Source organism: Limanda limanda, chromosome 21 (assembly GCF_963576545.1).
Source record: "Limanda limanda chromosome 21, fLimLim1.1, whole genome shotgun sequence".
Lineage (NCBI taxonomy): Eukaryota > Metazoa > Chordata > Actinopteri > Pleuronectiformes > Pleuronectidae > Limanda > Limanda limanda.
Window position 1 is genome coordinate 10,961,156 of NC_083656.1, and position 15,112 is coordinate 10,976,267.

The 15,112-nt window shown below is 41.1% G+C and overlaps 1 protein-coding gene across 1 annotated transcript; it reads right to left on the reverse strand.

Moving 5' to 3' along the window:
* Nucleotides 1-362: 362 nt before the first annotated feature.
* On the reverse strand, nt 363-10,943 carry LOC133028238 (uncharacterized; the record flags this gene model as incomplete). The annotated part of the gene is made up of 18 exons (XM_061095433.1): nt 363-461; nt 2,319-2,447; nt 4,290-4,453; nt 4,544-4,625; nt 5,037-5,067; nt 5,310-5,413; nt 5,497-5,645; nt 5,921-6,097; nt 6,187-6,216; nt 6,301-6,406; nt 7,433-7,596; nt 8,179-8,245; nt 8,522-8,611; nt 8,699-8,850; nt 9,756-9,929; nt 10,025-10,057; nt 10,800-10,861; nt 10,924-10,943. Coding segments are annotated over 18 exons (1,833 nt in total), but the record flags the coding sequence as incomplete, so codon positions are not given.
* Between the last annotated feature and the right edge of the window lie 4,169 nt (nt 10,944-15,112).

The following is a 15,112-nucleotide window of genomic DNA, read 5'->3' on the forward strand; positions in this document are numbered from 1 at the left end:
AAGAGCGGATTGCCTGTTTAACTTCCTCTAATGTTATGTCAGCATTTAAATCTGCTTGTGCTGAGGGACTCAATTTAGGCAGATGGAGAGTGCGAAGAAATTCAGAGGTATGTGTTGTAGTAGTGGTAGACTTTGAGGTGTAAAGATCTTCATAGAATTCACGGAAACATTCATTAATTTTCTCAGGGTCTGTAGTAGTGGTTCCCGATTTGGTCTTAATTTCATGAATCATTCTGCTAGCCTGGATGTTCCTAAGCTGGCGAGCCAGTAGTTTATCTGGCTTGTCGGCTAGCTCGAAGTGTTTTTGTTTAACTTTTAGTAACATTAAGCTGACTCGGTCAGAAGATCAAAGTTCTTTGAGGTCATAAGTTTGGCATGCAGCGGTGGATCTTCCAGAGTAGCATGGCCTGGCAGCTGACTAAAGAAATGGCGTAGCAATAAGGTATGAGGAAGGACACGGCCTTGCCAGTGTGGGACAAGGAACAACAAGAGGACAACGGATGATCCACTACAGACCATTTTTTCTCGCTAGTTCAAATTCATTCAAAGCAGCAGCACCTCAGAGTTCGCCCTTTCACCACAACTGTGAATGAATCTTGAGATTTATCATTTGAATGACACTAGTTCGGTTAGAAACTTGTTTTTGCATAATTACATGTCAACAGGTGTCATACTCTTCAGTAGCCTGAGCTGGTTACACCCTTACTGGGTTTGTACACTCTCACTGGACTATGCCATTCTACTTATGGTAACAAAGAACCCCTGCTAGTTATGAACTGTTAGAAACAGAACTTTTGTTAGTTTTATTGACAAGTGGCAACCAATGTCAGGGTGCATTATCGCCATCTGTGTTGTTGGACCAATCTAGCAGAACACTAGCTACTCATTGTACTGGAAGTTAGGCTGCTAGTTGTAGAGCTCTGGCACAACAGGTGACCTTGAGCTCAAAGCACATGCCTTCGATGATTTAAGCAGAAGGTACTTGAGGGTCACTCGCAGGGAGCATACCCAAGGCTATACCGACTACCTTGGATAAAAAATAGATTTGGTAGCACTTATATGGCTCTTACATATAGCACAAGAAAATTGTACTTGCTTGATTCTTGTTGTTTTGGTTTTGTACCCTCATGGTTGAATGCACTTGTCAGTCGCTTTGGATAAAAGCGTCAGCTAAATGAAATGTGATGTAACATAATAAAAAAGGCAAACGCCCATGTCTTGGTGTGTCGTGTCTATCATCAAATGATCTGTTACGCTTACAATTATGAAGGCGTTGTTCTCGAGTGACTGACATTTGAATGTTCTGACATACCATCCTCGACTGTTGCTATAGGCCAAGGGCCAAGTACTTTCCAGTGTCATCAATTTTTGTAAAACACATCTGGGTGTGTAGTGACAGTTGCAACAAAACCAGCCAGATTAGAAAATGTTAAGACAATATGTTGCTTGAGTCAGGAAGGCACACAAATGTTATAATCAGACATGATTCAACTAGTGAGCAGGTTCCTTAATTATAAAGATTTCCACTGACGCCTAATCTCGAATCCCTACAACTTCCATCACTGGCATTTTTATTTAGCCATATCTGAAACGTTTTACAAATTGGTGACTAAAACTCTTCATGCCAGTTAGGCGCACCAATAAAAAGTGTTATTTCTGAGAAAAAAAAATTTGGGAAAATAAACCCCATCAAAATAAAATTATCACTTTATTCTCAAAGTGTCAGGGTTGTTTTTTCCCCTTTATGTTGGGAATTCATGTCCCGTTTGGTGTTATACTCTGCACTAATACAGAATAACAGTCATTTCTGATTTGAGTGATTTACACCCCAGGTCCCCATTAGCTTTGGTAATGAAACAGTCACTCATACAAGATGGCATCAATACAATTATTTATTTCAGTTTCACCATTAGTTCTTATTATTTTCCTTCTGATTAATTGCACCCACACACTTGTTAGTATGATAGAAATCAGTGGGATTCCCTCATCATATTTCAAGTTTAAAAAAAATCCATACAGCATATGATATATTTTTGTGGTTAGCAATCGGTGGTTGAAGGTGAATAAAGACCACCTAGTAGTTTAATACGATTTTTAAATTAAACTTGTGGTCGGCATATAGTCAACATCTGGATTATGAGATCACAGCATCTAACTGCATATTATACTACATTGTCCTTTGCTAACAACTACTGAAATAACCTTGAGAAAACAAACAGATAATTAATACTACATATGATGATTATCCTTCAGAGGAATTTCAGGAAGCCAAACCTTTTTCAAGGATGCAAATTAGATAAAATGGTGAAAAGACATGCCGGCAGCAGAGACTTTATGACAGGTGCAGAGGTGCTGGCTTGGGAGGATTTGTAGACTGTCCTGCTGTGAAGAGTCTGCAGAGCCCGGAACACGTTTTTGTATCTCATCTGAGTCGGGAACAGCTTTATCTGGTGGGGTTAAACCAAAAGTTAGCTCTCAGTTGGGACAGTGTGATGTTGGAGCCATTCTTTTGACTGGCTGGCTAATGACTTCGCTGTCAATTATGCTGCTTTACTAGTTGACTTGCTCGAGCAATAGCCTAAGAGAGGGGAGAGGGACAAGAGTAAACACCCATCGTAAGGAACTTTAAAGTAGGACGACATTAATGTGCTTCAAAGAAACACCTCAATGTTCATATGAATACAGCGAAGATGCTTAGAGGTTCAGTCGGTCTGGGAAACACAAACCCGCAGGTTGTATGAGCTTGGATCCACGTAAAGGCAGATTGTTCATCTGGACCAAGGTCTGACCCATTGTCCACGTCTTTGCTGCATTGTTTACACTGGTTACTGTTGGTTTCACCTTTCAATTGAAGGAATTTTGTTTGACATAAGTCCCTGTCCTCATCACTTATGTGGCCTGCATGTACTAGCAATGTGCGAATCAACACAAGTACACCTATGCTTCACTCATCAACTCAACGTAATAATTTTCTCTCCCCAATATAGAGACCCAAACCTGGACATTCAGAAAATGAAGTGAAATCCACTGTGCCAGGATTAAGGAGACTCCACCTCGCCTCAATGATGCACCTGGCTGTGCATCCCCGTACTTGATTGATTAGCTTTTACAAATATGCGTGCGTCTCAGGTCTGTCTATTGGCAATTAGGTGCATGGGGTAGCAATCATCTGTAAGTGCGTACACTTTACACTAATTGAAATGCGAAAATTAACATCCTTGCATTCAAACATATAAGAGTTTGAGGACTGTGACAGTCCTGCAAGACACTTTATCTAGTAAGAATTGTCCAAAAAAGGCGTTTTCACACAGCAGACGAGCCAAACCATGTCTCAGTTTGATCCACACCAAGACCATTTCTTTTGGTCCAACAAACCAAGTTGAGGTCACATAAAATATTCACACATGAGGAAACCACCATTTGTTTCCTGTAAGAAACCTGATAGCCAGGATTCTTTACGCACGTATATATGCCAGCCAAGATTGTACATTCGATAATCAAAGCTGTCATCAAGGACAGACCTGTCCCTGAAGAATGTTACCAGAATTCATGCGACAGTTAATGAAAGAATGCAGGACCTTTAATGACCTATTTTTTGAGAAGGCACTCAGTCACATGTTTGTCTTTCAGCTGTGCACTGATAAGGGTCAAGTCGAAAGCAAACAACCATTGATTTCACTGACTAACAGTTTGAGTCGATGCAGGTTAAATCAGCTTAGTCAAGTGGAACCGACATCTTGGAGCCATTGTTCCGGACAGAAATGTCTAATCAGTGGATAAGAGCGGCTGCACCAAGTAGGGACATTAACAGATTTCTCAGATGGTACAAGGAGTTCTGGTAAGTTTTATAGTTTCAGATTTGAACTCCTGCCAAGTGACGTTGAAATAAAGCAGTTCTTGTAACTTGCTGTTTGTCTTGTTAAACTCCCATGCCAAACATTCAAGACTTTATTACAGGTACAGTCAAATATTTGACCAATCTGACCAGACTGAAAACCAAAAAGTAAAGGAAGGCTATGATGATTATAAAAATGAATTTATGAGTTTTATTATATTCCAACTTATCCAAAAAGTATTAAAAAAGTTATCCCTGTATAGTTGAAAACTAGTAGCCCATCCTTCTGGACTCAAACACCCACCCCGCCATCGGCATAGTAGTGTGCAGATGAGTGAATTATAATTTTTGAGTGAACTATCCCTTAAAGCCCATTGTTAATTTACAAAGCTATTGAACCACAACGTCATTGACATGTTTGTTGACACGTTTGAAAACAGATGAGTCCACTCACAAGGTCTCGGTCGACTTTGACGGACTCTTCAAAGACGGTCCAAACCACTGCTTCGTTACACATAGGGGTGGTTAAGGAGCCATTGTAGCGGTAGTACACAGTTTTCTTCACACCTCCGAGCAGGTCATCAATGGAGATCTCCTCTGTGACCTCAGCTGTTGAGCCTGTATTGAAGCAAAAAATGCACCAAATGTGGTGGTACAGTTATGTCTGCACGCTCAGTGTTTAATGCATTAAAACAAATGAACACTCACCAATGTCTTTAATAGCAGAGAGATAGTTGATCAGTTTCTTCCAGGATTCCATATTAGATGTTGGACTCGGTGTGGGATTTGTCTGCAGGGACCAAAGATTGTAAGTAAAGATGGACGACGCTTCTCCACTACAGTCCACTATACAGAAATGAAGCCAAAATAACCGGGATGCCGCCATTTTGTGCCAGAGTCTCATCAGTAGCAAACAGGGGATGGCACCGCAGGGTTGACCAATTGCAAGGCAATCTGAGCTGTCAATCAAGACATTTAAGCTAATTTTTATAGCATAAATAATTAAAACCATATTTACTGTACAGTTAGCAGTTTTGCGATAAGAATTACCTTAAAATTACGTAAACCATCTTTGAGAAAAATGTATTTGATGTGCACTTTTACTTTTTAGTTTGGTCCTTCACCTTGTCTCATCAAACGAGGTGAACAATGTCCGGTATCAACATTTAAGGCCCTGGTTTAACAAAGCTACAACACCTACCTCATGTCCTGAGCTGCTGCTGCTGCTTTTGCTGTTGCTTTTGGTCGATGTAGGCTGGAAAATATGTGAGAATAGTCTTACACAAAAGACTCACTGGTTTGGTCAATTATAGACTAAATCTTTTTTTTTTTTAAGTGAGGTATTTAAGATGTACACTGGTTGTTTTGTGAATTGTTTATTTGGTCACACTTCTTGTGTGGAGACAGGGCGCATTAAAAATCTTCTCAGAATCAGCAGATAGTGTAACTCATGGATTTGCATCACTATATTAACATACTCAACGGTACCTCAATAAAGAAACCCAGAACTGCCAGGCCATTCGGAGTCTTTACGGCCTTATCCAGGGTTAAATCCTTCCTCTTGGTCACTATATGCATCTGGACAAAGACACAAAAGCAAACCCCATTACAAACCACTGCATTAAGTGCAACAACAGAATTGTTTGGAGTTTTGCACTTACCTCCATTGGGTATCGTTTCGAATCCATCGCGTGCTCCGAGCCCATGGAGTCATCTGAACCCCAATGGAAATGGAACTGAAGGATGGAGTAGACGTGACCCAGACCGCCGCCCGACACCTCCACTGCGTTTTCTTTCAGCACACACTTAACTGGGAGACAAGTGAGGACACAAGCAAAGGTGTGAATGGCTTTCACAGATTTAATATAAACAGAAAAACTGATGAATTAGGGTCCTCGCTCAGTGCTCAGGCCCGAATTTTAGAAATCCTAGTTTTTCCTATATCAGCTGCCAGCAGCAAATAAAATTTTTTAGACGTCATTCTCTCAACACTGATGAAACTAAAGCTAACTTGAGTTTCAGTTTTGAGTTGTGTTGGATTTCAAAAACACAACAGCCTGTAATGTAGAAAGGAAACTGTCAAACCTGCGTGGCCGGTGTTGGTGATGTACTTGATGGTGTGTTTGTCGTCGAACTTTGTAAAGGTGAAGGCGTCAAGTGCTTTGTTCACCACGGCGTTCTTTGTCTCAATGTTTATGGGTGACTGTCTCTTACCGCCACAGTTGGACAGAGAGAGAAGTTGCCAGTGAGCTTGGCTGTATTCTGACGGGAGAGGAAAACCAAAGTTGAGGACAAGCCTGAATCCTCCACCACCAATACTTCTGTAACTTAATATATTTGGTGATACATACTGCAGTGATCATCATAGCACCATGCCTCGCCTGTAAAGAATGGAACAGTGATATTTAATGCACCAACATAGTCAGAAATATCATAGGTCACATGCGTGGGATTTTCCAACTCACTGGGAGGGAGAGAAACTCCAGGAGAAGCAAAAACTTGACGTCCATTGAGTGTTTGTAGAGGCCGATAAAGATTGGTGAGTCCCGTAATTGAGGCAAACCGCGCAATCTAAGAAACAAAGGACAAACAATTAATCAGCTCATCTGGAGTACTTTGTGTCCTGATCCAGCAGAGGGCGCTTAGTGTCAGCTTGACCTATTGCATGCCCCCTTGACCCATTTGGAGTTGCTAGTGAGTAGAAACATTTCCTGGTTATTTGTCGAAAAACTTAGCCTGGTAAAGTGAATTAAGTGGTTAATACAATTTAAATGCTACAGATGAACTTTACTTTGTGATCTTTGTCACTGATATAGTTCAAGTTTCTGAACATTTGATTAATTGCATTGTGCAGACGTGCATTATTGGTTGATCTCCCTTTGTCATCTGATAGTGTTGTGTTGTTTTGAGAGCGGTATGACGTGCCAGGGAAAAATGTCATACACCTGCTCAGTTGGGACACTGCTAAGAACAAGTCACCTGCAGAGAAACAGGAAACTTTTTTTATCAACTGATGGCTGTCACGCAGATAAGAGGTTTCTTCCTTTATTTGCGGTCACATGCAGCTTGCCAAGGGCTTTGTGTTGCTGCGACAAAATGAAAAACAAACCTTGATTATGAAACAAATCATCCAACCATGCAGAGACCAGCACGTACCAGTATGTTTCATTTTTCTATAAAGCATGCAGGCAAGGGTCACCAGATGTCAGTTGTTGCGCATGTAACAGTGTGCATGTGATTCCTCTTGACAAAGGATAAGATAATAATGAAGCAACAAATACACTCTGTAACAAAAACATAAAACAAACGTAAGAAGCTTTTTGCTTGTCAGGCAACCCTCTCATACGCTGCGCTACTTCCTGACATTAAGACAAGTTGGAGGTCACTAAGGTTGCCTGAGAAACAGGGAAACCTGCACCAAGCTTGCTGGAATGTGACGCAGACACCTCCTACAGCTGCTGTTGACATTGCGGTTGAGTATTAGCTGTTCACAATGCTATAAGCTATAAAGCTATAAAAAGAAGTACTTAAAATGTCTCTACCGCAATACGTATTGCTCTCTGCTGAGGAGCAGGTTTTGCAAGCTGCGCAACTAACCAGTTTTTTGTTGATGTTGATTGGCTCTTGAAAGACAGTCCATACGACAGCTTCGCTGCAGTTGGGCGTTGTCAGGGAGCCCATGTAGCGAAAGTACTTTGTACGGGAAACATTTCCAATCAGGTCATCTATAGAGAAGTTATGGTTTATGGCAGTCTCAGTGTCTATGGAAAAAGAGGAAAAAACTGTCAGATCAAGTGAACATGTGGATTTAAATGAACCAAAATAGCAGCATCCTTGATTTGATGCCATTAACTTGATTTAAAAAAACGAGTGGCTAGAAAGGCTACTCGAAGCAAACAATCATGATTTGACCCCCCCCCCCCCCCGATCCATCTATACACTGGCCTACGTTCGACTCCTGCACCACACACAAAATCCTCCTTATATCCATTCATGCTCTTGTCCGCAAGTCCCTGTCTGACACTTTAAAAACTACTATTCACCATTATATAAGTATACAGTTTTATGTTTACTCTCATTTACTAACCCAGTATTGTGAAAGTTGCTATATAATTTAAAGTTATTCAAAATAAAAGCACACCATCTAATTTTATCCAAATACACTAAACATGCTGCTTCCATAGACATCATGCCAGGCTTCGAAAGATTGTGTGACATCTGACTCTTGTTTTTATTACTGCAACATATTTTATTACTCCCACACTTCCTGAACAGATCTCTACAAGCTTAATCGATGCAATCAGCTGCACTTGAATATCAAATGGGGGAAATCCGACATTTACTTGTGTTGCTTGTCAGGTAAGACGCGAGTTCGCCCCATGGTCCGGACAGATCGCCATCTTCTGTTGCCTTTAGGGAGAACACATCATTATTGTGGATGCAACATGAATATAATAATTTGGACAGTTCATGCATTCCTTGTCAATTTTGTTGTCCAGAGGCCAATTGTGACTCTTTGAGTGTGTTTCTGGTCAGATGCAGCTCTCAGAGCCAATGGATGACCTTGAACAAAACCCAATTCATAAGTGCAATTCCCAATTCAAACTAGCAAGCTGGATTTAGGCTGACATTTTATGTGGCTTTTTTAAAACACTTTTCTTTGCAGTAATAATTGTGTACACGTACATTTAGGAAAAACCCAAGAGCAGCAATTCCTTTCGGATCGGCGACGGCCTGTTCCGCAGTGAGACCTTTCTTCAGACTGACGATGTGCATCTATGAGATATTTTATAAAATCAGTGATTAGTGAGAAAGTGGCAACTTACAAGAAAAGCTCACTGTGAATTTCAAACACGAGCGTACCTCCATTGGATATCTGTGCTGGTCAATCGTGTGCTCCGAGCCGGGATGGTGTTCAGTATCTCCCCAGTGAAAGTGAAACTGGAGCGTAGAATATGTTCCATCAAGTCCACCTCCACTCACTTCAACTTCATTATCCTTCAGGGAGCATTTCACTGTGCATGGAAGAGACGTTGACTTGCATGTGAGCAGTGAAATCTTAACATTCCCTTCTAGACGACTGTCACAAATACTTGGTTTGTAGCTTTCAGTTTATCTGGTTGGTAATATAGTGATCAAATTTCTAGTAGTTGGACAACCAGCAGTGTTACATTGCTAAGCAGAAAAGCACTACATCCAGAGAGTGCTGCAGGGATCATGTATTGCATGAGACGAAGTACACTAATTTAAGGAACACATCAGATCTTGATTAACGAACTATTCAAGTTGAAAATCTTTTGATACACATTGAATAATTTGTTGAGAACAAAATAATACAAAAACGGTATATGGAAATTAAATCAACCCATTGAGGAGCTGGATTCAAAACCACATCGCAAAATCAAATTAAAAAAATTAAATCATAGGCTGATCCAGGGCCGGGTCTAGGCAGGGGTGAGGGGGCCTGGCCCCCTCAAATAAATGTTGTGCCCCCTCAAACTAAATCCCAATTTATAATAATAATAATATAATAAAGCACAATGCCCCCTCAAGATTTGTGGCTGCCCCCTCATACATGCCTGTCTAGACCCGGCCCATCCAACCTGCAGGAATTTAATCTGAATGTGTAAACCATGTAAACAGCAGTTTGCATACATGACAGCACATCATTTGAAGAGGGAGCAGGCCAACTTGTCTGCATTTGAACGCTGCGTCTATTTTGTGTTCTACAGTTCAAATGATTGAATTTTATTTATATAACTTAAACTACCTTTTGATGCTCATGTAGTATGAAATAATTCCAATAGGGCTAACAGGTGGAGTTTGGCTAATGAAGTTGATGAGTATTTTTTGGGGGTGAGATCTTTGCTTGACTACAGACTTTACATACAGTTGATTCAAAAGAAGCCTGTTTCTGTACCTGTGTGTCCGTTGTTTGTGATGGATTTGATGACGTGTTGAGAAGAGAAATTTTTGAAGGTAAAGTCCAGCAGTTTCGGGTCCGCGTGAACTTTGCTTGTGTCTATGTCAATCGGAGACTGCCTCTGTCCTCCGCAGAAAGAAGAGACGTCTCCCCAGTGGGCCGGGCTGTGAGCTAAGAAAGATGGAGGATCTCGCAATGTTAGGAACCAACTTAAACCAAGGATTGGTCAAAATCATTCAGTGAGCCCGAAATCCGTTCTTACTTACCACAGCCAGTATAGCACCAGTCACTTCCAGCAGCTGAAAGAGAAATACAGCAATTATGTCAATAGTGCAGGAGACAAGGGATACAAATAATCAATACATTAGAGGAACTTTATTCATCTCATGAACCCTCAGATTTTTTAACCTTTTTATAACCTGACCTCGAGGTTGGGAACCATCTGTATTGAAATCACTGCTCTGACATTGTGGTATTTCTAGAAGAAAAGTCTAATAGAGTTACACAGAGTCCATTCATCCAAGGACATAATTCACTGGAGGTGGCTGAGCACCTCCACATGTACCAGAGGATCAATGAGTGCAGCTGAGGGCTGTTAGCTGATTGACCCTCAGACACAAAGAGGAACACGAGAGAAATATCTTGAGACTGAAAGAGATTAGCTCAGCGTTCCATCAGAAACCCTTTAAGCTGAGTTGGTTAAATTCATGTTTGTTCCTGATTAATAAAAGAAATAAATCATATTGAACAACCTAATGGTTTGTCTCTGGCTGTTGTGGTGAGAACATTGTGTATTGCCACATTCACATTTTAATTTGATTGTATTTCTACTTTTAGTAAAGATCTGCCAAGATGTAGCACATATCTACTTCTAACATGTTAAACCAAGGTAGATTTTTTATTTGACTCACTTAAGTGCTGCCCATTAAGTATATAAGTATAGTTTTCTCCTTTAACTTATGATAAATCAGGAAACAAAGGATAGAGCTCATTAACACACATTTTCATGGAAATAAGGGGAAATTGATGGATTTTACTCACTACATTTGACCAAAGCTCCCAAACCGAGCCACAGCAGAAGTGAGGAGGGAAACATCTGCAGAAGGAAAAAGGACAATCCATCAATAATCACGAGTCATCCAAGTTTATATGCAAGCATCATGATCTGAAATCCCATTTAACAACTCACAAACCTTAAAACAACTCTGGCTGAAAATAGAAATTAGCTTGTGTGATGCTAGTCGATGTCTGAAACGCTCGTACCTTATGGTTCCAGTCTCAAGTCCCTTAGCCTTGAAAAAAATCACTGTCAGAACTTCAATGAGGAGAAGATAATGTGAGGACTTTTTCAAGTCAGTGCTTTAAAGCAAGAGGGACATCCGACGGGAGGGGGAAGCACTGTTTATACAACACTAAACCAACGGAGGCCCCTTTGGATGTAGTAAATAAAGGCGTTCAGAGTTAATTAGTGATCAGGTCAAATCTTGGGGTTTATTCTGTTTAAGTGAGTCCGAGTCCTCTAAGCTAACTGCTGCATGAGTTACCTTATATGACACAGTGCTCGCTATGAACATGGGTGAAACCCTCAAAACCACTGTTACATGCCTCGGATGCTTTAAAGATGTGTGGGGGGGAAGGGGGGGGGGCAGTGTCGTTTATTTCTCCACATCAGGTGTTCACTCCTGGAGCACCGCCCTGCACCACCCACAGGCCAAGACAGTGATCCACGCTCCACTGACTCCTCCTCCAATTTCGTAAGCGACCTATCCGGCGCTCTACGTTGTCTTCGTGACCGGAGGAATAAAAGGAATCCTGTTTGATGTTCAGGGGGCGGCTGAGGTTTGATGTGATCAGTCCGCCTCGTGCCGCTCGCTGTATTATATCGACTTGTATACGAGGGTTCCTTGCGGGGCCGTAGGTTAGTTTGTTATATTCTTATTTCATCGTGCACTCCACTCAGTTCCCCCTTTGTTAGTTCGCTAGTCTTTATGTGTGGCGCTCTGACTGTATTTTTTAGTTATGTGAAGTTTTAGTTTAGGTATCAGCTAGACCGTGTTATTTTGTTTTTGTGGGACACCATGAGTCAGGGGAGTAGGACCAGGATTTAGAAAGAGGGCTTGTCTTTTGTTTATTTTATGTTTTGGCGTCAGTCTACGCCCCTAAAAATTTGTGTCACATGTTTGTTCTTTGATTCCTTCGTTAATGCAAATCATTTGGAGCATTATTTCAATAAAAATCTGCGTTTCCAGATTCTACCGGCGCTGTGTTACTTCCCTCCCTCCTCGCTCTAATCTGGGTCAGAACAGCCACATAAAGCTTTGGTTTCAAAAGCAAGCAAAGGACACACTGGACCATCCTTCATGATAATTTAAATTGACTTTGTAGAAATAAATCGAAGTGGAATTTGACTTTTTAGTTTAGCCCATTAACATGGGGGAGGTGGGGTTTATGACCTATACTGCGGCCAGCCACCAGGTGGCAAACACTTTTTAGGGAGCAGACATGCCCTCCATCTTTACACAAAGTGTATGATGAACATTCATATTGGATTGGAGCTTAACATAGTAACATAAAGCACTGATTAAATGTTGTGTATATAAGCCAAGTTGAAGGATTAAAGCAACGTGTTTACTCTTAAAAAATATACATTTGCTGCAAATACTTTAACAATAGACTCAAATGCACCAAAGCACAATCCAGATAAAAGGTTATACACGCAACAGAGATTTTCTTTGATGGCATTACATTTCTTTTTAACAGTGAAACTAATCTTTTAGTTCATGGGTGTCTCTGCAAACTGACACTGGAGTAGGGATGGGTATCGTTTGGTTTTTATCCGATACCGGTTCCTAACCGATACTTTTAAAACGATACCGGTGCCTAAACGGTGCCTGAACCGATACTTTTTTCAAAAGAGTGCACAAAACGATGCTTGACTAAGAAAGGCTTTTTATATTGCCAAATATATTAACTGTTTAAAGCAGATTATAAATATAAATAAATACAAAACCCTTTTTAACTTAAAACTATGAATAACATACGAACTGTTAACAAAAGTTTACACTATACTTAAATAAATAAAAATAAAGACAAAACACACACACTCTGACTCGTGACTCTGACTTCGGTGCCTGAGCCAAATGAAGACTGAGGGTCGCTTTCCCGTCACTCAGAGACCCCCGTACCTCCGCGGCTGGGGCTCGCAGGCAGGCTTCGGCCCCCCGCCTTCGTCCCCCTAAAATGCGGTCGCTGTTATGAAACATTTCTCGGCGTGGTCTTCGTTCCTCCCGCCCCGAGCCTTTCCAAGCCGACCCGGAGCCGGTCGCGGCCGGGGGGGGCAGCCAGCACCGGGGAGAGGTGCGCGGAGACAAGAGTCTGTCCACCGGCGGCCGCGGGGTCCGCGGGGGGGGGGGGGCCCGGCGGGAGCCGCCGCTTCCCGTGAAGGAAGGAGCGGAAGTGTGACCTCAGGCTTCGATTGGCTCAGGCACCGAAATGAGGCACCGGAATCTCCGTTGCATTTCGGTCCGGGTAGGTACCGGTTGTATTGGAACCGGTTCCATATTGGAACCGGTTCTCGGTACCCAACCCTACACTGGAGAAGCTTTACTCTCAAGCTTCTCGCTTACACCAGCCATTGTAGGGACCTGGAGGAATGTGAAGTGGTGTCCTGTGTCCTGTGTCGTCTCCGTTTGTGTTATTATACTTTGATTGAATTTTACATCCTCTTGTCAGATGGAAAGGTAATAGAGAGAACATTGAAATGCGATATGACAATATGATTTTGACGACGTGATTTTGCAACTCGTTTCCAGTGACATCTTCCAAGAATTTGTTAACTCTTCCGAATCGACTTAACTTGATACTGACATAGATTTTATAATGACAAAAGCAAGTTTGCAATAAAAACATTGACACTTAAGCGTGAGAGTCACTTTCCATGGAGGGGAAGCCAAATGTCTTTATCTGGTAATGTTTATTGTAAACACACGCACTTCACAGGTCATTAGATTGATTTCCTGGAGACTCCATCTGACCTTAAAAACTGTTACTACTTGAATAATCCTTAAAACATGTCTTCAGCTTGAAATTCAATGATTCACTTTCTGGGGAGTTACTCTTTGTTCCACAAGAAAGACAAGTCCCCATAATGTGACAAAAACATCAGTAAAACACACACACACACACACACACACACACACACACACACACACACACACACACACACACACACACACACCTTTAAAAAAAATTGAATGTTAAATGACTGAGAAAACATTAAAAATTCCCAAGGGTAAAAATAAAATCAACAAAAGGCAGAGGTCGCCTGTTATTCAGTCATCTTTAGGCTTAAAATGTCATCGAATAGAAGTTAAATGTTCATGAGTTTCATATGCATGTGCTTTATTTTATATCACTTTGAATATTCAGATGATTTAAATGGAATTCATCTTAATTTTTACATGTTTATATTTTGTTAATTGTTTTATGTTGTGTGCAACCCGGCTGCCGTAGGTTAATTCACTTTTATCTGATGAGTTGTGGAGAAAACCTTGTGTCAGCACCGGAAAGCGTCTGACCCGGTTCTGACTGCGGCCTCCTAATCTTGCCAAGTCAGCGAGAAGCAAGGGCGCAAACACATTTCTCTTGGCACAGCACAGGGCCACGCCTGAAAACCATCCAGCAGGAATGGCAACCATCAGCCCATGTTTGGCCGATCAACTGACCTCATTCTTGCCCGTCAACACCTGATGGAAGTGTCAGTTGATGTGAGTCATGTGCATTGGCCGTATTAAAAAACAAAGACATTCCACAGGCTGAAACAAAATACACAACTTTATTTGGACAGCTGAGTAGATGCATTTATAAAGGAGTTACAGTTATTGCCATAAGGTGATCCATACTTGTGAATACATGCACATTAATAAAAGCTACAAATTAAAGTGCACGTAGCATTAAAAAAGCTAATTAGAAGTCACGTGATCGACTTGTTATATGAGACAACCTTTTAAAGGTAAGCAGAAATTTATTATCAAGTGAGAGTCACAGCAGCATGAAATATAAAATTGTATCGTAACATGTTGCAAAGTCATATGAGGTATCCTGAGAAGTTTCCTATTCTTTTATATTTACATTAATTTTCATCTATTTAGTGTGTCAATACAGACTCCCGCCACAAGACAGGCCCACAAATATTTCTTGCTCAGCTAAAGTTGTTTTACAATAACGTTCCTACAAAAAACATATGAATAAATCATAGCCTTATAGAAATACTGTATTTTGCATTGAAAATACACAAAATCTCAGGTCATTAAATGAAATTCTACAAAATGACTATTGCAGCTTTTAGTAAAAAT